Source organism: Neofelis nebulosa, chromosome 13 (assembly GCF_028018385.1).
Source record: "Neofelis nebulosa isolate mNeoNeb1 chromosome 13, mNeoNeb1.pri, whole genome shotgun sequence".
NCBI classification, from domain to species: Eukaryota; Metazoa; Chordata; class Mammalia; order Carnivora; family Felidae; genus Neofelis; species Neofelis nebulosa.
Window position 1 is genome coordinate 50,318,050 of NC_080794.1, and position 23,779 is coordinate 50,341,828.

At 52.8% G+C, this 23,779-nt stretch overlaps 1 protein-coding gene across 1 annotated transcript; it reads right to left on the minus strand.

The window, feature by feature from the left end:
• GDF10 (growth differentiation factor 10) lies at positions 1-13,155 on the minus strand. Its single transcript, XM_058696946.1, has 3 exons — positions 12,245-13,155; positions 2,955-3,880; positions 1-993 (listed from the first exon to the last, which is right to left on the minus strand). The coding sequence occupies exons 1-3, from the start codon at positions 12,558-12,560 to the stop codon at positions 802-804; spliced, it is 1,434 nt and encodes a 477-aa protein (XP_058552929.1). The 5' UTR covers positions 12,561-13,155; the 3' UTR covers positions 1-801.
• Positions 13,156-23,779: the final 10,624 nt, after the last annotated feature.

Consider the following 23,779-nt stretch of genomic DNA (forward strand, 5'->3'; position numbering starts at 1 on the left):
AGTTTTTCAAGATACCACTGTACCTTTAATTTATTAGCATCCCATAAAAACACATAACATACACGATCTACAGTATAGAAAGTATAATTTACAAAAATATAAAAATCTTGGTTATTTTTTAGTATTCCAACATATTATTGTAGGTGTTATTTCAATAAACATGTTTAAACAATGCACACTTAACCGGCACGATTACCTCTGCGGGGAATGGCGTCCACCCCCTCCTCTTCGTTTTAAAATAAAATATATATTAAGAAAAAGAAACCAAAATTGGTTATAGGTGCATACGGCTTCTGTGAAAGCTTTTGCAGCAGAGTTTGGAAGTTTATACCGTTATTTAGGCCCTGTTTTCCAGAATCAGTATGTGGCCCAGAGTGTTTTAAACGGATTCTTTAAACAGAGGTTCTTTCTTGTGAAGAGAGCAGGTGCCCTCAAGTTTGCAGTCTTCTCCCAAGGTTTTGAGATGATGGTCACAAAAGCCAACACTACAGACACATCCGGCTTTCAGGTCTTCAGAGCAGAAGGGATGGGCAATGGGCAGCCTTCAGGCGAGCCCTAATTCCCAGATTCTTTCAGGGGATTCAGACTGGCATGTAGGGGGCTAAGTCATTGGCAATGAGAGACCCCAGAATGTGCCCCAGGGGACAGATCTTTCTAGGACCCAGCCAGGGTGCCTCTGAGCTCTGCCCCACATATACAGCTGCACCCCTCATCAAGGCCTCACCCCAGAAGGCCCTGAGGATGCTACCCTGCTGGATGTGGGGTGGGGTGGAGATTTCCTTCCACCCAGAGTGGCTGGTCTTACCGGCAGGCACAGGTCTCCACAGACATGTTGGGGTACACCTTCAGAACCACGTTCCGGTTCTCGTCCAGGAAGAGGACCCCAAGAGAGTTCATCTTGTCGGGAACGCAGCAAGGCTCTGGGATGCCCGGAACGATGCCCACAGCCCTGACGATGCTCTGGATGGTGGCGTGGTTGGATGGGCGGACCATCTGAAAGGCAGGAAAGGGCATGGTTACCTAGGCGCTCTGCCCTCACCCACCCACTGCGCCACCAGAGCGTCCTTGACTGAGGCCACAGAAAAGGTGTTGATCTAGGAGAAAATGGTGACTTTCCGGGGCTGGGCACACATTTCCTCTGAAGTCAGCCACAGACTGCATCCCAGGGAGATGTGCAAGGGCCTCGGGCCTTCCTGCCCCTCACGTCTCCCGGAGGGAAGACACATCCTTTCGTGGCACTGGCCACTTGGGGGCACCTGTGCGTCGCTCATCCCCAAGGAGCTCCTGGAACTGGGCAGGAGTTATCCAGAGGGCGATGCCTAGCTGTTCTGCCTGGGCCACAGCCGCCCAGATTTCACAGTCCGAGGAGTTCAGACATGCTTCCAGTGGGAGGGTGTTCTCAGCACTGGAGGGGAAGGCCCGCAGGCGTGGGCGCACCAGCGTGATGGGGCTGGAAATGGACATTTCCCAGAAGGGTGTGACTGTGGTGGGGCGGGGGGAGGGATGTCAGGGGCTGCTTCATCTCGTCATAGTATCAGTGGTATGTGGTGGGACTACCTTAATTCCAATAGGAAATGGAAGCTTCAAATGTCAAAGTAACCTGATCAAGACTGCTCAGTTAGGAAGCAGCCAAAAGTCAAGGAAAGTTGGAGGAGCCACGTGGGTTTTCTTTCCCTCCCCAGGCGGAGTCGCATACCCAGAAGAGCCTGGGCCGTAGCCACAAACACAGAGAATGCTGTCTCACACACCTCCAACAAGAGAAACAAGACCAAGCCACGGGAGTTTCAGCTCATTTCGGGCCAAAGGAAGTTTTATATACAGTGCGTTGATGAGGAAGCCCCCTTGCGTGGGGAGGTGAAAGGAGGGACATCTGATTTGTGGGTTCAGGCTGCTGTCAGGGAAGGCGGCAGGCAGCCAGCTAGACTGATAAGGTAAGTGCTGGGTCAGCCAGCTGGAGCCTGCCGACTGCTCATCCTGTATCTGCCCAGGCCTGTGATAGGCTCTTCAGGCCAATACCTGTCTCCCTGTTGGGCACCTCCCTTCCTCTCTCTTGCACATGCGTGGCTTTAAGGAAAAGCCCCTTAATTCCCCAAACAGGTTAGTGCTGCCTGTGTCTGAGGCTGGGATTTCCCAGCTGACTGATTTATTTACATTCAAATTGGATTTATGCACTGACTTCCTTTCTGGAAGGGGAAGGAATGACCTGGAACTCAGCAGAGGAGCTAAGCTGGAGGAAAGTGTGCACACTGTGGGGAGGGGCGACATCAGCTGGCAGCCAGCCCACCACAGCTCTGGCTGTGGGGAACTGGATGGACAGAGCCACAACCCAGACTGGAGGGAAGGTGAGGTTCTGGAACCCCAGGGCCAGCACAATGGCCTCATGCGCTGTTTCCTGCAGACTCGTACAAGTGAAAGCTAGTTGTCCCGTGGGTCCCTGCCCTGAGTGGGAGGCGGGGAGCAGGGAGTCCATACAGGAAGCCACTGAGGCCAACTCTCCACTGGTCACATATGCCAACACCCTGAGTTCCAGGCCAGGAACAGAAATGAGAGCCTTGCTGAGGAAGGGGCTTCAGAGGCCTGTCCTGTCTACAGGGGGGCAGCATGGACTCAATCCTTGTAAGGCAGCTGCTATGTGGGAACACACACCTAAGGAGATGGGTTCTCCTTTTCAAACGAAGAAATGTTCTGATTTAAAATTCAAACTCAACTAAGTCAGCACTTTCAAAAGCACAGCCAAACCACGTCTGTCTGTGGGCTGTATTCGCCTGACAGGCTGCTGCTCTAGGACCTCTGCCTACCTGTCTCCTACCTTGACTCGATGCGAGGTGTTCCAATCCCCATTTTACAGACAGGAAGCAGGTCCCGGGGCAGAGGGACTTGCCGGCAGGGGCCGTGCCGAGAGTCACAGCCAGACAAGGGGCTGAACGCAGCGGTGTTATTCAGACACAGCCTACCTTGGGCATGGGGAACTCGCACACGCCGGCACAGTAGTAGGCGTCGAAGGACTTGGGCAAGATGATCCATTCGTTCCACCCGATGTCTGCGAAGTCCACCTTCAAATACCTGCGGGAGCAGACCCTCGGCTCGGCCCACTGCTTCCTCCGGGCTTTCTGCATCGTCTTCTCGTCGAAGTCCAGCACCCTCGAGGAGCCCATGAACACATCCGGGCCCTTCTTCCGGCGGTCCTTGCGCCCAGGCCGTGGCTTCAGCGCCCGGAAAGGGCCGGGCCACAGTTCGTGCTTGTGGTAGTGCTGGGCGTGGGAGGCGTGCGCCGGCCTCTCGTCCAGCCCTGGCAGCTCGTTGTCCTGGAGGGGTCCGGTGGCCTGCGTGGCCCGGCGCACGCGGGGGTCCGCCGAGCTGTTGGGGGCAGCGCCGGGCTCCGGGTCCCCAGCCTGGAAGGGGTCATATCTCTGTAGTGTCACTGCCACACTGTTAGGCTCCGAGATGGCCAGGTCGTCAGCGTAGATGAGGATGTAGGGCGCGTGTGGGCTGGGCCTGGACACCCCTGGGGCCTTCTCCCCAGGATCCAGCTGCGCAGAGAGGATCAGCTCGCCATCTTGGCGGGCTGCCTTGACGATGGGGGAGATGTCCTTGGCTTGCCACAGTCCCCGTGGCGGGGGCGCCAGGGCCATGGCCCCGCGGAGCAGCCCCTGTGTGGCCGTGTTCTGAGAGAGACTGCGGAAGAGAAGGTGCTGGCGAGCGGGCAGGCCCAGGGGCAGTAGGCGGCAGGACACATTCTTGGCCCGCTGCTTGCATGGGGCCTCTCGTGCCCGGAGCCACCGAGGTTCTGCGTAGAAGTGGAATGTGGCCGCGAGGATCATTTCTGAGTCCTGCATAGAAGTCAGGTTGAAGAAATACACAGCCTTCTGGTCGACCACTTCTGTGAGGGAAGGACAGACCGTAGTAGGTTAGGTTCTTTCTAAGATAGGTCCGGGGGGTCCCTGGGTCTCCCTCCAGGGGCCAGGTTGGAGGAACAGTGCCCATTTAGGGGGCACCTCCAGGCCAGCCAGGCTTTCTTCCTTTCATGTAATCCTCACAGTAAACTGAGGAGGGTACCCTTACTTATCCCCAATGAACAGATGAAAAACTGAGGTCAGAGCAGTTGGGGACCGTCAATAAATATACCATTGTTCCAAGCAAAGGGTAGTAGACACATAGGGGCTCAGGCCTGCCGGGCCCTAAGGCACATGCCTCCTCTCCTTGCACTCCAGTGCCATTCAGTGAACAAATGGACAAACATCACTGACAGCTGGTAGAGGAGATAAGGTGGAATCAGGTTTCTGGGATGGGTAGGGTTGGGTCCAAGCCCTGCTGACAGCCCCCCTCCTGTATCTGCCCAGGCCTCTGTTTCACAGATATCAAATGCAGTCATTCTTCCAAACGAGGTGAATGAAGTAGAACCCCTCTTACCTTACTTTCCCTGCATTCTGAGTGCTTTCTGAGGAAAACTGGCCTTAAGGGCACAGCTGTTTAGGTGTCTTCTATTTGTTTTGCCTAAGGGTTTTTAAAGCTTTTTTTTTTTACAAAGAAAGGGCAGTATCAGGGTTGCACAAAACCACTCAACAGAGTCCCCAAAGACCAGGTTGCTCTCCAGAGGTCCAGATCATGATAAGCACTGGGATTCCTCAAACACTGCATTTGCAGCTCTAGAATGCTCTGGCCTCTGCATCCCTGAGGCTGTCAGGCACCTCTTTCTTGGTTCTACTAGGTGAACCCTAGGGTCACGGAGCAGAACATCCTCATCGGTGGCCCCAGGAAGCTGCCCCAAGATCAGGCAGCATGAGTTCTCTGAATGGCCACATCCTCTGGAAGGTTCGAGTAGGAGGGAGGGGTCATTCCCAAGGCCTCCCTATGACACTGCAGGCTGGCGGGACACCAGAGCCACCAGGTTGGCTGCCTTCCTCCAGCTGCTCTCCTTCCTGATGCCAGGTGTCTGTCTGCTGGTGAAGACTTCTGGGAAAAGTTGCCAGAAGGACAGAGCCCCCAAGCATGGGAGTGTGTATGTGTGCAGGGACACTGGGCCCAAAGGGCATGTGTCAGGTCCTTAGCTTCTCTAACACCTGCACCCACAGAATCAGCTTGGATTTGTTTTTTTTATTTAACCGAAATCTTCCGGTTAAGGTTATTTCCTTCTATTAGGAAGAAGGTATAATTCAATTGGGAATTGTCGTGTACTCTTAAGGGACTACGAGAGAAAGAGGAAGGAAAGGAAAAGCATATCCAAGGAGGGCCTGATAAATGTCAATCAAGGTTTGGATGACACCCTAAAGACCCTGCCTTTTGTGACCCCTTGGAGCAAACCCGCAGGAGACAGTGGCAGCCTCCCAACATGCTCCACACACAAGGAGCCGTGCAGGGGGCCTTGAAGGCCATTTACACTTGGCTTCTCCAGACACTGCAGCCTGGAGTGTTACAGGCTCAAGTTCCACATTTCCCCAACTTCCTGATCTCTGCTCTCCTCCCCTGGAGATGCTGATTCAGAGGGTCAGGGACAGAGGGGCCAAGGAATTTGTGTTATGAACAGCATCCCGGGGGATTCCAACCATCAGGCCAGTTTGTGAATCTAAGGTTGATGTGTGGGTGGGGAGCAAGCTCCCCAACAATGCATCCCCCACACCCATCGGGCTAGAAAGGGCCACAGGAACCAGGTCCCCAGGCTGCATCAGGACCACCCCAAGCTCATCTGCCCTGGACAGAGAGTCGGGTCTCCATCTCACATAATTCTCTGCAGAATTAAATAAAGAGCATATGTAGTGTGCCAGGCACCAAGGAAGAACCCCTAAATGTGGTTCCCTCCCACTTCTATCCAAACATCAAGGCTGGCGAGCAACTCGGTGTCCCCTCAGTGATCCAAATTATCTGAGTTGTAACCCAGCTCACAAGGCAGATGAAGTATTTCTTCTTTCATCCAATTTGAGCGTATTTTTCTGCTACAGATTCTTTGCTAGAAAATGCTGAAGAGGCTCTAGGATGGGCATCTCTGACTCTTTCCAAGGAGCTTGCCCATCATAGCAGGAAGCAAGCATCTCTGGCCTAGGAACTTAGAACCTTTGGTGAGCAGCAGACTGGGAGCACAGAGATGGGCCTCCCCAGAGAACAGCCCCTCAGCCTCCCTCTTAGTGGTGGAGCTAAAGGACTACAGGGTCTATGAAGAAGGTCGGCTGTGACCACCATGGCAGGGCCAGCAGCTTTGGCCTGAGACAGGTGTGGTCCAAGGAAGGTGCTGGGAGGCCTGCCCCCAAGGAGCCTCAGAGGAGAGCTGGCCTTCCCTGAGGGTTATTTCTGCCCAGGATGCAGGAGAGGGACAGTAAATGCTGCCCCTCTCTTAAGGCTCCAAACCGCAGAGACGGGGAGAGACCTTTGAGGTCACGCAGCCTGATCCATCCCACTCAGGACAGGAGTCCTTCCTCCGTTGGGCTTGAGCCACCTTTGGACACCAGGAGCTTGCCCCTCATGAGGCAGTCTGCTGCCTGAAGACCCGCTCTGCTGGGAACTGTGGGTGGAGATGGGTCCCCCCGTCTCCCACCTGCGAAGGGCCGCAGGCTGGGTCTGCTCTCTGACCGCTCCTGAGTCATGTAGTGCAGGGGGCTCTGGGCTGTGGCTGAGATAAGGGGAACCTACGTGAAGTCTCCCGGCTTGGATGAGCCTGGGCCTCAAAGGCGAAACACCCAAGAGAACTTCCTATTTCCTGTGAACCGCACTGGTGCCATATCTCATGGTCAGCAAGAAAAGTTCCTCCCTCCCTCCCTCCCTTCTTTTCTCCTTCCTCTCTCCCTCCTTTTATATGCTTCTTTTCCTTCCTCTTTCTTGCTTCCCTCCATGCCTCCCTCCCTTTCTTAGTAAACATTTCGGAAACTCCTACTCTGGGCTAAGTGTTGGGCTGATGGGGGGTCCTGGAAAAGGTGGTCAGAGCCACCTCAGGCCATAGACAGGCCATCGTGATGACGCCATCTGCTGCCCTGTCACAGCTTTGCAGAGCACTGTCCAAGGGAGGCCCTGGGCATTCACTCACAGGTCACTGCCCTGCTCAGAGCCCTCCACTGGCCCTAAAGCAACACTGGACCCCTTGCAGAGGCCCTGCTTGACCTGGCCTGCCTCCGACCCCACCCCCATCTCTGCCCCAGTCACCCTGGCTTCTGGTCCTTCCAACAGGAAGCATCCTCTCTCAGGGCTTTGCCTCAGCTGTGGCTTTTTGGCCATCAAGCCTCCTGCGGCAGGCACCACCCCCTCTCCCCTTCAGGTCTCTGCTCAAACTTCTGCTCAGAAGTACGTGGTGAATGACGGGGGAGAGTGGGGTCTTTGCTAGATCTGTCTGTCCCAGTTAACAAAGGGTGATTCCTGGCCTGCTGCCCTGGGGTTCAGCAAACACATCCTGAAAGAAGTCCAGAAAACCTCGTTCTTTGGTAAGACAGAGATGATACAAATTCCCCTGGAGACACGGGGCAGCAGGATCTTTGTCCAGTTACTTTCGCTTGTGCCTCAGCTTTCTCCTCTTTAAAATAGGAATAATCTTGTTTACCAGTTATGGAGGTCCAGGCTTCCAGCATGTATGCATGTTTGATTCCACATTTTCCCAAAGAGGAGAGCAGACGGGTCATTCACTCTCTGAGAGAAGATGGAGCTTCAGAAAGGGTATCTAACTTGCCTAAAGTCACACAGCTGGTAAGGGGCAGAGCACCCGGGTCTATCTGACCCCAAGGCCACGCTCCCCTGTGTACTCTAGATAGAATGGTGATCTACCTAACAGCAAATGTAACAAAGGCCATGTGCTGTGAACTGCAAAACATTTTGCAAACACAAGTCATTATTTGGATGGGTTGGAATTCTGCCTCTCTGAGAAAGAAAGGACTGACTTTATTTAGACAAACCCATCTTTCCTTGGAGTTTTTGAAATCTCAGAACCCTAACTGGGTCCGCTTTGTGGGCACTCAGCCTCCTTTCCGAGGGTATTGGGGATGGGACTGGAGATGGGGGGAGAGGCGGCTCTAGCCCAAGGGTTCCCCCAGGTACCCTGCCGGCCAACCTTCAGGACAAGAGGACCTTCAGACTGCTCTGCCCTATAGGAACAGAACCCAAGCCACATGGGATTTGTCCCTTCAGCCACCGCCCTGGAAACAGCCGACAGGGAGACCAGAGGGAGAACGTGAGGCTGAAGCACCCATGGAAGCTGGAGGAAGGGAGCCACGGGCCAGCCATGGGCACAGAGGGAAGAGAACGAACATGCATCAAGCATCTATTTTCAGGCAGGCCCCAGAGGAATCCTGCTTGCATCACTTACGAGCTGTGGAGCCTTAGGCAAGTCATGGGGCCTCTTTTTGCCTCAGTTTCCACACTGAGCTGGGCAGAGTATTTGTAGGCACTTCCCAAAGTTGTAAGATCATCTCTGTAGAGCTCACGGCATGGTGCCTGGCACCGAACACGCTCAGAACATACTGGCCGTGTGGTGTCGCCAACCACTGCTACGCTCAGGGCACCTTGTCCTTGCCCCCTCCCTGTCCTCCTGTCCACACCTCTAGAAGGAGCCAGAGAGTCTCACAGCCTCTCTCCTCCTGCGTCTGACCAACCGCAGTTCCTCCTGGCTTTGTGTCCTGTCTCTCCACAGCCATCCTGAACTCTGCAGCCTTCCACCACTGTCCTTACCCATGGCCCCTCCTCAACTGCTACTGTGGCCCCAGATCACTGTCATCCCTCTCATCACACTCATGCTTTGTAAGGAAATCATCTATTACACATGAAGAGTCAATATCCTTACTACACAAAAAAGCTTCTACAAATCAGTAAGAAAAAGTCAAGAACCGAGGAAGCCATTTCCATAGGGAAAACTGCAAATGGCCGACAGGCATGAAAACCAATTCGGGATGACCAGTAACAGGTAAAAGGTAACTTCAAATGAGGATATAGAAACTTTTACCTGCATGTTAAAGATATGATCTGTACATATATAGAGAATATAGTAATATATTTATATAAACTATAATATATATGTATTAACTCTGGTTTGTGATTAGGAACGAGTTCTTTTCTTTACTGTGATTTTCTATGATTTGCAGGTGAGCACAAATTTATTTCCTGCTCTCTCTCTTCCCCCTCTCTTCCCTTGCCTCCCCCCCACCCCCCAATGTCTGCTCACCTGCTCTGGGAAGGCGTCACTGGCCCCTCCCCACTGGCCCTCTCCCTGCTGGGTCAGTGTCATCAGGTCCCTTGGCCCCCGAAACACGCCCACCGCCCCTTCTCACTGCACGGCACTTATTTCTCCTTGACCCACCAGCTCATGCATTTTTCTGAGCAGGGCCAAGAGTGTCTGCATCTTTGCATCCTCTGAACTTACAGCACCTGCCACCTAGTGAAGTGCTCGGGAGAACTGAAATGAACGTGACTTTTGGCATTGTCGGCGGATAGGTATGTATTACTACTCTCATTTAAAGATGAAGGATCAAGCTCAGAGAGGTTAAGTAACTTGCCCAATTTCACACAGGTCAGTAGAAAAGCTCAGATTTAAACACAAGTTGTTTGGGGCAGTGGGGGCAGGGAATACCTAACCTTAACCCTCAGCGTCTGGCTCAGAAACTCTCTCCACTGCTGTAGACTTAATAGGGAACAAGACACATTTCAGGGGGCAATGGAAGGGAGGGAGGCAGGGGTGGCTGAAGCAAAAATAGTAGCATCTAATAAATTACGGACACACGTGCCAGGCACTGTCTTAAGCACTTGACATACCTCAGTTCATTTTAAAAACCCTATAAGGAAGGGAACATTACTAGCCCCATTTTAGAAGTGAAAAACAAAACCTGAGTGGTGGACAAGTTCAGTCCCTTATGCTGGTCGCAGCCTCAGGATTTGGACCTTACCAGTCCAGCTCACAGCCCACACTCAGCACTTGAGCTATGGGTGCGTGGTGGCATGCAAGTTATGTGGTTCCATTGCAACAAGGAACGTGGCTGCAGGGACTAGACCACTGGGGCTGCAGAGGCCACTGTCAGGCCACAGGATGGTACCAGTATGTTCGAGGGCCGGAGCTAAAGGCCCCACATTTGTGCCTCACCCAAAGATGAGGGGCCCTGCCCAGGCTCTCAGCTGGATCGCAGGGTCACAAACCAGGCATCTCTGAGGGCTGGCGAGGGGTTTGGTGTGAATGGAAGGAGGGGGATGAGAAACCAAACTGCCTGGGCCTACGCTATGTCAGGCACAAACCCACCTCATCCCACCGAATCTTCCCCTCCCCACTGTGTGCACAAGAAACCCATGCCCAGAGGGGTAAGGCTGGTGGAGCTGGCTGGGGCTGGTATTCATGACTGTCAAACGGTTCCAAGTAAGCGTGCTGCATTTGTCAGTCGCACACTGGTCCAGAATAATTCTGATCTCCCAGAGAATTGTCTGTTCTGCCCTCTGTCTCCTAAGTCGCGGGTTTAGTTCTGCTGAAGGTGGGAAGAGGATGCTAGCAGTGGGCACAGCAGATGGGAGGTGCCACTGTGAACAGCCCCCTACCTCAGCCTCAGTTTCTTTATCTGTAAGATGGGAGGGCTGGATTTGAAGTACTGTCTCCAGGTCCTGCTCAGGGCTAACATCCAATGCTTCGCTATTACTTCTACCGCCCCCATTCTGTGAAAGTGGAAAGACAAGGCCACGCACCTCCACGCCCGGGCTGCGGCAGTGGGTGCGCTCAGTGGACGCGCTCACCCCTGTTGCAGCGGTGACTTGGCTGGCCTTGCTTTCCTCAACTACAAGGCTTTGAGGACTGCGTCAGTGGGTGCAAGGTCAAGTCTTCACCTTTGTATTCCCACGGAAACAGCACCAATACTTCATCTGGCCAGTGCTGGGCTCTGGGCAACCCCACAGGAAAGATACTGGCATGACCGGCCCATTTTGTAGATGAGTACACTAAAGTCCACAGAGCTTTAGTGATTCGCCCGAGGTCATTTTTATGCTGGCTAATTCTTGAGTGGCTTAATTTAATAATGATGCTCCAGACATGGACTCCATGCGGTGAATAAAAAGTACAGGGGAGGACAGAGTTAGATCCGGTTGGAGCCCAGAAACACTGACCAAGTGGTCTGCTAAGTGGGGGGTGGGGGGGACAGGCCTCTCCGTGGCAGATAGTCCCCAGTACACAGTTACACACGGCCAAGCTTCCCAGGTCTAGCTTTGAAACCATAGGTGTTACCTTGAGTCACACAACCAGCAATCAACAGGTGGCCGACCTGATCCAGCCTGTCTGGCCCCAGTGCTGGGCTTGCTCCCCTCCACCTCAGGAGACACCTTAGAGACCAACAGTCTTTCTCCTGATAAATGGTCTTCTCCCCCACAAGGGCTGCAGGGACCCCTACCCACATTTTCTGGAATGATATTCTGTGACCATGAGTGGTCTCCATGACAACCAGGGTTTTCCCGCCACCCCTGCCACCAGGCTGCACCTTGCCCAGGGCCTGGAGTGGTAGCCCAGCCGGGGCTGGTTGATAGCTGAGGCCACAGCCCCAAAGTGCTCTCAGTGCAGGACGGGGGGGGGGGGGGGGGTGCTCTGTAAGTGGCCTCTGTCCAGCTCCCTCCAAGAAATGAGGAGAGGGGAAAGGATCTGCTCGGATGGGGCAAGGGTGGGAGGGGAGTGGGATGCCCCCACTGCCCAAGCTTCTGGACCCTTCCTGAAAGCCCTGTGGTCTGAACATTTAAGGTTAGTGCTGCATTTCATGGAGGTCTCAGTTGTGTGTACCCAAGACAAGGCACCCAAAGCCCTTCTCAGTTCACTCTGTTGGCCCAGCCACCCAACTCACTGTGTGCCCCAGTTAGAGCTTCATGTCCTCTGCCTGGGCCGTGTCCGGCAGTATCTGGACTGCTTTATGCCCACCTGACTGGACCCACTCAGTGTCAAGAGCCTTCTCATCTGTCAAGAGCCAACACGTCTCATCCCTATGACACGGATACCACCCACCATGAGCTTCCCCAGCCCAGTACCATCTCACCCTACGCTTAAAGCTTTGTGTATGGGGTGGTCTATGTCTACACAAGTGTGACACCTTCCCAGGTTTGGCAGCACGCTAGGGGCAGGAATTCTGTGTCACTGCCACTCTGGTGTCTCCACTGGAGTCTCAGAGCCTGGCATAAAGTGCTTGCTGAATAGTGAATGAATGAATGAATGAATGAGTCTATGACTAGAAGGAAGAAGCAAAGAGGGTGCAGTGGCAGGGGAGGATGAATAAGTGAGGAAGGGGGACTAGAAGAAGAGGGGGTGCCCGGGGCCCCCTCTACTTACCCAGCCGGGCCCGGAAGCTGCGAACCGTGTTGCCCCCTCCTGGCCTCGCGCCCCTCCGACTGTATTTCTCATAAAGCCGGAGCATGTGGACAGCGACCATGTCTTGGGCGCCGGGGCCCAGAGTGGTGGCCGCGTCCTCCAGGGACCGCCAGGGGTCCTTGATCCCAGCCAGACCATCAGAGGCTGCAGGCGAGGCGGACCAGGCGGGGGCCGGGTAGCTGCCTCCCGCGTCCCGGAGCAGCAGCAGAAGCAGAGGCAGCAGCGGCAACAGTTGGGGCCGCCTTCCCGGGCTCGTCCCAGCAGGGCCACGGGCCATGGTGGGTGGCGGCGGCGAAGGAGGGTCGAAGCCGGGGAGGAGGAGAGAACTCGCGGGCGCACCGGCGACTGCGGACCGACCCTGTGGCGGCGGGAGGGCGCGCGGGGCGCTGGATGCTGAGATCCGCGCGGGGCGCGGGGTAGAGCGGGACCCGAGGCGAGCGCGCAGGTCCGTCCTCGCCGCCCGAGCCGCGGGCCAGCGGTCACGGCCGTCCGGAGCCCCGCGGAGCCGAGCCAAACCTGAGCCGACGCGACGCCCCAGCGGACTCGCGCGGCGAAACTTTGCAGCCCACTGGGCGCCCTGCTCCGCGGGTTCGGGGGGCGGGGCGGGGCGGGGCGGTCGGCGGCGCCCTCGGGGGGACCGGTTGTGCGCCCGGGACCACGCGGGGCCGCCGCCTACACGGCTGTCCCTGGCCCGGCTGCGGTGTGCGTGCGCCCGTGTGTGGCGGCGTGCGCGCGCAGGGGTGTGCGCCCGAGTGTGCGCCCGGGAGTGTGGGGGGCGTGGGCGTGGGCGAGCTCGCTCCCAGCTCCCCTGCAGAGAGACGGAGACCCGGACCGGGCCGGCTCCTGTGTGTCGGCGCCACAGCCTGGCCAGGGTTGCGCGGGGGGCTGGGCGGCCTTGGGAGAGGGGCCCGCCTGCCGGGTTGCCCCTGTAATGGCATGTGATGACTATGTAGTTGCAAGATGACAGCTCCCCCGTGAGGACCCGAAAGGGTGTGTGTGTGTGTGTGTGTGTGTGTGTGTGTGCCAGGTTGCCTCCGAGCCGATGTGTATCCAAAATGCAAGAGTGAGGCGAACACGGACCCTCCCTGGGCAGCCTCTGAAAAGAGAAATCCTAACTCCAAAGCTTAACCAACGCAGGGCAACTGGAACCAGATCCTCATTAAAATTCAGAATTAGTCCATTAACTGACCCGTGTTTGGCAACAACGATTCCAGTTGTTGAAGAAGTACATCAAAGGTCTTTATTAATCTTTGGACAAGTAGCCATCAGGATTGTCTTGCAGAAGGATGTGGTTTCAAACTGCTTTACAGAACGTTTCCAAGGCGTCAGGACAGGAGGAGAGAAAGCAGTAGATTTTCCAAGGTTTCACAATAAAGTGACAGGATAGTGAGTCCCTGGCCCACTGCCCCTCAGCTTAGCCCTGGGTCAGAAGGTCCTGAACTTCATCCTGCCTTTAGTGTGGTTTCTTGTCCATGGAGAGAATTTCTGGGGGTCTGTGAACTTGCATGGGGAAAATTTACATTTTTATTTTCAATAACCTGTAGCTGAAACTTAGCATTTTCTAATATTAGAAATGTAGGCAACCAATCACAGTGGCATTAAACATACCTGAGACTTCCATTAATTAATAAAAATGCAGTTAGATTACTATGTTGGAAAGTTGTTTTTAAAAATATTTGGAGTGCTCACTTCGGCAGCACGTATACTAAAAATATTTGGATAACTATATTTTAATGGAATTGGCTTCCTTGTATATTGTATATTTAAAAAAAAAAAAACTCTTTTGAAAAAGTGTCCACAGGTTTCATCAGACTTAGAAAATTGTCCAAGGCCCACACAAAAAGTTTACAAATCTCTGTGAAGGAAGGAAAGGACCTCTTCAAACCCATGTTCTTCCAGAACTATCTAGGATACTGCCTATGCTACATTTCAAAGGACTGCTTGCAAACTTGTGAACACCCTGTTCCCTTTACTTGGTAACTTTGGGCTCCGTGAGCCAGGATCGTTACTTTTCTTGGAGGGCTCACAATGCAATAATTGAAAAATTGCTGGAAAAAGCTTCTGTTAGTGTGTAAAACACAACCTATTTGTAATTCTTTTAAATCTTGCAGTGTCTGATTAGAGGCTATCCTATTGAAAGCCTCTGACCCTCAGGCCTGTAGCTTTTGGAAGACTATAGAGAAGCATTTTATTTATTTTGATAATTATCTCACATCACATTCAACTTCCCGTTAATGTAGCTCCCGTTTGTTCTGTGAAACAGCTTTCAAAACTGCTCGCCTGGAGGTAAGATGATCAAGTCACAGCCTTAGACTTGATGGATCTGCCCTTATAAACGATCCACACAGACTTTTACAGCTCCTTTTCCCCCACCCCCACCCCTGCTTTCCTCCTTCTCCATGTGTCCCTCACTTCCCCTCTCCCCTCCTCTCCCCTTCTCCCCCAGAATGCCTCTGACCTGTACCGGCTGGGGGTAACCTCTGCTCATGGGTAGTTTTGTCTCTGCTGGAGCCATACACAATCGAGGCCTGTGAAAAGGAGGGTTAGTCCGCAGGAGGCCGGGACAAGCTGGGCTATTCGGGATCTGTGTCCATTAAAGCCTTCTTGCTCTCCTTAACTCATTCCCCCTCCATTCAAGCCAGCCTGAGGGTCAGGCTTTAGCCAGCACTAAAACCTGTAGGGTACAGATTCTCTGAATTGTTGGGAAAGAATTAAGGCATCAGCCAGGGACGGCTAATATTTCTTGCCTCATTTTATTGCTGAACAGCGGGACTTTAAGTCTTGAACACTGGAGCACTATGGCCCCCTTTCATGTAGCCGAGATGATGGGATAAAAATGTGTTTGGTGAAGCAATTCAGATTACCACCGGGTCACATCCTCGCTGGCTCCCAGCACGGCCTGCAAACAGCATCGCTAAAACAAGAAACAATTGCTGTGCAATTTCAGCTCATGCAGAACAGTGTTTCTAGCGTGGAAATGAGGCTAATTGTGGAGCTTGCCAACGAGAAGGTTTTGTTTTTAATAGCTCAGGCTGTAGCTCAGAATAAGAGTTGAGATGGCGGACTGTGGATTCCAGTCCTGAGAGCTGTGATTTCTGACAGCTTCCTCCTAAAAGGATCGGGGTCCTGGGGGCGTCATACACTGTTCTTATCGGGAGCCCCCCCGAGGTCTTGGACTTGACGACTGGGATGGGGAGGAGGACTCTCTTCAGAGAGGTGAGAAGTTGTTTGGGGGCCCTCAGTCTTCCAGGTCTGTCTGCCACACTCTGGTTCCCTGAAGCTCAGAAACCCCCAGGGAAGAAGCGAAGAAGCTCAAATAGTTAAGAAGCTCGGTGTGTGAGTAAAGGAGAAAAACCAAAGCGGACAGTTCTGAGAAGGAGGCTCATTTGGTTTCTTCCAGAACCTCTCCCCAAATAAACACCGCGTGAAAGTTCCTGAGCAACCGTTTCATGATCTTGTCCAGTGAGCTGGTGGGAGGGTCAGTTTTCGGCTCTTACCAGCTCAGTCCCCAGCCCCATCGCCTCTTTGGAACCCCAGCAGCCTCCCATTTACAAGAGAAGCCTGACCCCTGGGCTCTGTTTCAGTTCCAACACTGGATGCCTGAGGCTGTGGCCTCAGGTCAACCCATCCTTGGAAGTGAGAGAGCCATTGTGACCTTTGGAGTCAATTGGGACTAGATTTGTGTGCCTGTTTCCCCCACTACCCAGCTGTATGGCCTTCAGCAAGCTGAGATTTCTGGGGCCTCAGTTTCTTTAGCTCTAAAATGGGGACAGGAGCAAGGTATTCCGAGGATTATTAGCAGGGTTTTAGCATGAGAGAGTCCTAAATAGCATGGATCCCTGTTACAACTCTTTTTCTTTGTGTGTTCAGAAGAGATTGTAGCCTATTTAAAGTGGATGCAGACTTGGAGAAATTTGGTGAGAGGTTCTGCCTAGCCTCGCTCTGCAGAGGAAATGCATTTCTTAGTGCACAGCGCCAAGAGCTAAAAAGAAAGGGAAAGGAAGGAGAATGTTTCTGTGATTAGGAAGTCATAGACCTCTACCGGCAGTATCTGTGGGTCCCTGTCCAGAGATTGGTGGGGGCGGGGGGGTGTGTGTGACTGACAGCCCTTCATCTAGACTTCCAAAGCTCTGGGCCCTCACGGACAAAAGAGATGTGAGCGAGTTCCTTTTCTCTTTTGGGGTATGAGCTGTGAAAAAGCAGCCGACGGGTTTGCAGGGGCGCTGGAGACAAGAATCCCAGGGCCTCCCCAGGCCGCCGGGCCCGAGTGTAGTAAATCTGTGAAGTAACAGGCACAAAGGACTTTATAATCAATGACAGATTTTATTTTTGCTCCAGCAAAATCCATCCGTGGAGTTAACATTTTATAGGGAAATAGCTACCCACTTTGTGACTCCTCCTCAGCCCATATTCTCTTTCTGAAAGTTGGGAAAAGCTCGGAGAATCAAAGTCAGTTCCTCTGAGAACTGTGGCAGGAGAAAGCATGACTTCCCCTGGGCGGGAACCCAACCCTCCCGTTACTTCCTAGGGTGGCTCGGGCCATTCATTTCTGTTTTGCTAAAATACCCGTGACATGTGAATAAACCAGGATTACAGAACATTGTCTCGGTCAGTAATCTGAGCCGGCACGGGCTCTGGTTTGATGAAATATGGTGCTCTCTGAGCAAACATGGGAATTGGTATTACTTCTCGTTAAAGCTGAACAGTGGGACTATTTAGAACTGACGCATGAATGCGGCACTGTGGGGAGTGACAATCTGAAGGGGCCAATTTGGGGGAGGGGGCAGCAGTGTGTGTGAGTTGGCCAGAGCAAGGCAGTTAGGAGACTTCTGCGGGGGAGGCAGCCAAAGAGACACTTGGGAATTAGGACCCCCTTTGGGGCTGCATGGGCTCCTTACAACCCCAAAACAATCCTTCTTGGAACCTTTGCAGGAAGGACAAAGCCTTACATCCTTGTCCTGGCATTTGAGCCCTTAATGTCTGGCCTGACTGTCCCCCGACTGTCTCAGTGAGCCTCTCTCCAGTCCTGCCAGTTCTCTCGAGCCCCGGATTCGGAAGGACCCACATTCTCTCAGTACAATGCCAGCCTCCTCCGGCCGTGCTTTTCTAGAGTCACACTGTGCTATACCACCCAGCACCTCTTTCAGAACCCAGGTGCACATCCCCTCAGCTGCCAGGAGAGCGGTCTCCTGATGGCTCACACCTGAGAACCTCCCCAGGAATTGCATCACCCAAAGCCGTCCGCTTCCCTGGGACAGCCCAGATGCAGCCACTAGGCTGAAGGGTGCAAAGGCCCTACACCCTTGTCCCAAGGCAGGACAGCTTTGAAGGGCCGTGGGTTCCAGGACTCGCCGTGGGCTCTGCTGAGGCTCCTGTCACAGCCACATCACATTCACCTTCTTGGTCTGATGAATCCCGTTTTCCACGTGCATGTTCCCATAAACCTCTGCATGCACATTTCCATCGCACAGTCTGTTTCCTGAGACACCTGACCTATGATAGTTGGTACCAGGAGAGATGTGAAGAAGTGGGCTCTAAGATGGGATCTGGGGGCTACATCTACTGTCCAAAGGCAAAGAAGACTCTGATTGCTGTCACTAGAGTCCAGATAGCCCTTGGCATATGTAGTGGGGAACCGGAGGGCTTAATGTCTCAAATATGAAAGGTTCAGGGAAAGTGATCATTATAAAGACAATGGAAGTAGTCGGTTCCTGCTGAGTGGGATGGATTCATGGGAGAGAGCTAGATAATGAAAGGTTGAGGGTGATCAGTCACTAATTCAAGCCAAAGTGTGCAAATCAGAGAGCCTTCCCAGCAGCCTGTGAAGAACCCCCTGCAGCTGGTGCAGCTGGGGAACAGGCTCAGGACTTACATATGAAGGTAGCAGAGCTCAAGTGATGGCTGAATTTTTCAACGCCAGCAAGTCCATTATGCCAAAGTCAGGGTCCTAGTTGGGAAGGAGAGGGACCCCGAGACTTGGAATGGGGGCATCTCGATTGATGCACTTGAGAACATGAAAACTCTATACCTGCTCGCATGCTCCGGGCCCGAGGAAGTAGCTCATGCTCCCCTTGCTCAAAGATGATGCAGGTAAAACATGCGTCCCTCTCGTAATCTACCCATCACCCCCTTTCTGGCTGCCAGGGTCATGTCACCACATAGCTCAGCCAGGAGAGCGCTGGGCCCACCAACAGGGAAAGGTACAATAGATTGCAGTGTTTTAATACAGAGTCAACATGCACCAGCAGAAGATGATTGGGACTGGCTCCTGGTGGTGCAAGGGGGCAAGGATATAGAGCTGGATCACGGAGTGTTTCTCAATACAGAAGCCCTGTCCCATGCTGCAGGGCTTACACCATGGCAAGGACCCCAGTATATGAGGCTAATATGCTTATGGGTTGGCTCTTGGATGCTTGGGAAAAGTAATAGCCCTCACTAAGTGAAGTAACAGTGACAAATTGCCATCATAAACGCTGGAGGGACAGATCAAAGGCTCAGAGAAGTGGATATGTGGCAGTGGAGAGGGTCTATAAGGGCAGAAAACCACAAGCCTATATGTTCCATGGAAGGTCTCAGAGGACTCTCCACTTACCAAAGTGACACGCAATTCAGTGGTGAGAGGAACACCAAATTATGAAAAGCTCAGTGATGGCTGTTCTCTGTGGGCTAGGGCTCAGGTTGGGAGTTGTTATTGATGACTTGGGACATCAGCAGAACTAGGACAAAGGGATCCCCAAATAATGGAGCGCTGAACTATTCAAGTCAAAGTGAACACAACTTTCAAAACAGAGGGCATATGTAGAGTGTAGCCGGAGTACCTAACTCACACAGAGATGGGGAGGAGCTTACTAGAACACAGAGGCTCTAGGGGGCAGAGAGATGGGCAACCAACAACAGTATTGATTACTTCATTCCATCAATTTGTACAATCAGAACTAAACCAAGAATGAATGAATGAGGCTGAGGGCAGTTACCCTAATAAAAGTCACACTCCCTTCCCCAATTTCTAGATCTAGACCAGTTTTTAGGCCTAGGTCACGTTGACTAGAGAGGCTAGATCTATGGAAGGAAGGAACCGGCAACAGCACAGCAAGGATGATTGGTGATAATTTCTCATCCTTCCCCAAAGGGACCTATGGCCATTTGCTTAAGGAACAGCTATATATGGGGGACGGGCAGCATCCAGACACTTCAAGGATGGATAGACACAGGGTCCAACTTGACATCGATACTGGGTGCCCCAAACAAAACTATCCCTTTGTTAGAGCAGAGTGTATGGGGGTTAGTGAGTAAATGGATCCTGGCCCATCCCAGATCACTGGGCCCAGAGTCTCATACAATAGCCACTTTCCTAAACCTCAGATGCATAGCTGGAGTGAACGTCTTTGGTAGCCACCAGAATTTTCACAATGGTTTCTTAGTCTGTAGGGTAAAAGCCATGGCAGTGGGGAAGGTAAGTGGAAGCTTACAGTAGGAAAGCCTAGGTAGAAGCCTCTGAAATTGTTCCCTCACTGCTGCCCTAGCCATATTAAGAAATAAAAATCAGTATTACGTCCCAAGGGGAATGGCAAACATAAAAAAAATTAAAAGCACAAAGGATGCTTCACCAGACTGGTCTCTGCAGAAACCAGACAGACACTGGAGAATGACAGTGGACAACCATGAACTCAATCAAGTGTAGTGTCAATCACCCCAATTGCAGCATTGGTGCCTCAGCAGTGTCTCAGCTAGAATAGATTGACATGGCTTTGGGTACATGGTGTGCAGCCTTTGATCTGGTGAGTTCCCTCTTTTCCATATCTTTCAAGAACTTAGAAATAGTTTACATTTATGTGGGGAAGGTGCCCTTATACATTTGCTAGTATGTGTATTTCTCTCCCTAGGGCCATGTTAATTCTACTGCCTCTGTTGCAATAGATCAAATGGACACTGGCAGGCATAGAAAGACTAACCACGGGATATCACATCAGGTGATCACCCGAAGTGTCCATCATGAGCTATGTTCTCTTACGCTCACCAAGTCATGTGTTTGGGTGGGTGCTGTAGTAATTTTTCCGACATGGACGCAGTCCATCTGAGACTGGGCCTGAATAGTGCCAAGGGTGCAATGAAGCTGTGCAAGCAGGTGGCTCAGACCTCTGTGCCATCCACAGATGACCACAAAGAGAGAGAAACCATTGCTCTTGTCTCTCTCTTTCCGCTTACACCTATGACCACTTGGAGCGTTCCCTATGATCAATTGATGGAGAAGGAAAATGTATGGGCTTCATCCATGGATGAGTAGGCTCAGTATGTGGGCACGAACTGGAAATGGATTTCTACTGCATTGCAGCCTCACTTAGAGATGGCCCTGAAAGCCAGTAATGAGAGGAGATCCTCCTTACAGGCGGAGCTTCATGGGGCACACCTGGTCACCACCTTGTGTAGAAAGAAAAGTGACGTCAGATAAGAATATAGGTAGATTTGTGGGCGATGGCAAATGGCTTGCTTGGTCAACTGGGCACCTGAAGAAAACAGACTGAAATGTCAGGGATAAAGAAGCCCAGGGAAAAGACATGTGGATAATATATAGGAGTGGGCAGGAGGTGAGAGGATCTTTGTGTTGTATGTTAGTGTCCACCAGAGAAAACTCACTGCAGAAGAGGCACTAAACAGCCAAGGAGATAGAATGGCTTGGTCGGTTGACATCAGCCAGCTTCTGTCATCAGTCACCCCAGTGCTGACAAGTTGGTGTGTGAATGGAGCAGCATTAGTGCCCGCTGCCCACAACTAACCTACCTACTGCCGCTCTCAGTTGTCTAGCCTACCAGTGAGGGAGACAAATGCTGAGCCTGTGCTATGGCACCACCCCGGGATGAGCTTAAGTTATTTGGTGGATGGATGATGTCATTGAATTCATCCCACTCTTCCCTCAGTGCCTCAGCCAACGCCACCAGACTCTCAGAGGGTTTGATGCACTGACACAGGGTCCCACATAACATAGTCTTGCACTGACGGACTAATTTTACAGCAAAAGAAGCACAACAGTAGACACAGGCCAACGGATCTTTTGGTTCTGTCACAACTCATCAGCTGCCAGCCTGGTCGAGCGTTGGAAAACATGGCTGAGGTACCGTCTCGAGATGATACTCAGAGGATGGGGTGCCAACACTTCAGAGCATAATACATACTCTGAATCAATGATGAATATGCAATGCTGTGCCCTCAGCTGGTCAAATTCATGGTCTAGGAACCAGGCTGTCGAAGTAGGAGTGGCACTGTCACCATCACTGTCAGTGGCCCACTAGGGCAAACTGTGCTCCTGAGTCCTTAATTTTTGACACCCAGGCCAGGAATGCTTCTACTAGGACGCATAGTAGGATTTCCTTTCCATGTTCAGTGCCAGGTACTGGCCAATCCCTCCCAGCAACTGTGCTTAGAGGCCAGTGGCGAAGGACGGGAGTCACCATCCTACACAGGTAATTGGTCCTGTGCTGTGACACAGTGGGGCAGAGAGGCTATGTTTAGCACCCAGTTGACCCAGTGGGACATCTCCTGGTACTCCCTGCCCAGTTCCAACAGCAAATAGACATTGGCAGGAGCCACAGCTTGAAAAGGACACAGTGGCCTCCAAGGGTGACAGTCTGGGTCACCCCACCAGGCAAGCCCTCGAGCCCAGCAGAGGTGCTAGTGGAGGTGGAAAAGAATCTAGAACGTGTAGTAGGGGAGAACGATGATGAGTATCGGTGGTCCTAAGCCCAGTTAACTTTCCTTATCCCTCTAACCTTCCTCTTATATGTTTTCCCAGGACAAGAGACCAAGCAAAATCTTTGGGACAGGGTTCCCAGATAGGGTGGGATCAAGACAGGAAGCAAATGGACCCAAGCTCCAGAGAAGGCAGCCTGTGTAGATGGTGTGGTGCCACCCAGCTGCCCCTTCAGGACCCAGCCCCTTACTCCTCCCACATCTGGAGCGTTGTCTGCAGATGATTCACTGCTGAGACCCTCCCTGGGAATAGCCCCAGCTGCCTGAAGAGCTGCCTGGCCCGTGGTCATCATGCTCTTTTTCTCCAGGGCCACCCTGTGTCCTTTGGCTGGTCCATGTGACGGTACAAAGGCTTGGGTTCCCTTGGCTTAATTTTGGACACTTTTGAGGGGCCATCTCACTCCAGAGGCCCCCGTGGGAGCAACCACAGCGCCCACTGAAACCACTTCTCCCTCACCTTCTTGCTCTGCCCAGCCTGTCTCTTCACCCCTCATGGGTGATGTTCCGTGTGCCTTCCCCATACACCTGCTCCACTAGAATCCATCTCTGCACCTGGTTCCTGGGTAGCTGGATGAGAGACTGTTGTCCTGTGTGCCCACTCCATGGGTCATTCCCCGGAAGACATCCCAGTCTCATCTCTTCTTTGCGCTGGCAGCTGCCGTCAGTCCCCCTGGCCTGCCCCCCTCCCCGTAAGGTCTGGGCTGGGAGCGGAATGTGCCCATCGTTGCTCTTGTGGACCCTCTGAGGACAGAGCACCTCTCCCTCACTGCTGCAACCAATCCTTCCTCCTTGACCTTCACTGTGAGCACCCGGGATGGCTTGGCCTCTCTGGGATGGTCCCACCTTCCACCATCTACCCTTCCTCCAGCCAGCAGCACTTGGACCTCCCCTGGGCCACCTGCCAGTCCCTACCCTGGGTTTTTCAGAGCCCCACGCTGGGCCCAGGCTACTGGCTTCTCACCCTGCCAGCCTCACCCCGGCATCCTCCTGCTCCTCCCAACATGTCTCTCCCCTTCTGCATGTTCTCCAGCTTCATGCATGTTCAGCCTCCCTTTCCCGAGTGGAAGGCCCAGCGTCTATACCCCTGAGAAAACTGAGGTCCCTGCAGTGGCCAGCTGTTGTTTTGACTGCCCAAGTGCTTTCTCCCTTGCTTTGTGACACAGCCCTCTGCTTCCCGTGCAGGAGGGAGGCCCCCTGCCCAAACCACACATGTGGCTCAGTGTGGCTGCCTAAGAGGCTGCCCTCCAGCTGTATCAGTGGGTCCAGTTCATGGTAGCCAGTCCAACACCTGTCCTGGTCACGGTGAATCCCAGAGAGGAATCGCTAGCCAGCTCAGTCATTACTGATAGGATGTTTCCAAGCGGATTGGATGGGATAAATAAGCCCTATTCGTCAGGTTGCTCATGTGGAATGATGCCTGTTCTGGCCATGTTCTCTGTAACACAGAAATGCCCATCTCTAACAGAAGACACCTGTGCCAGCCGAGGGAGGAGGCGGGGAGGGGCAGAGATGAATACAGGAGGGAAGGGGAGGATAGTCATCTATTGCTGTGTAACAAATCACCCCCAGATTTACAGTGGCTTAAAATAGTACACTCTTATAGTTTCTATGGGTCAGTAATCTGAACGTCGCTTAGATCAGACTCTTTCTCAAGGGTGCAGTCAAGGTGTCGGCCGGGACCACGGTCATCTTGAGGTTCAAGTAGGGCAGGATCTGCTTCAAACCTCCCTCATGAGGCTCTTGGCAGGACTC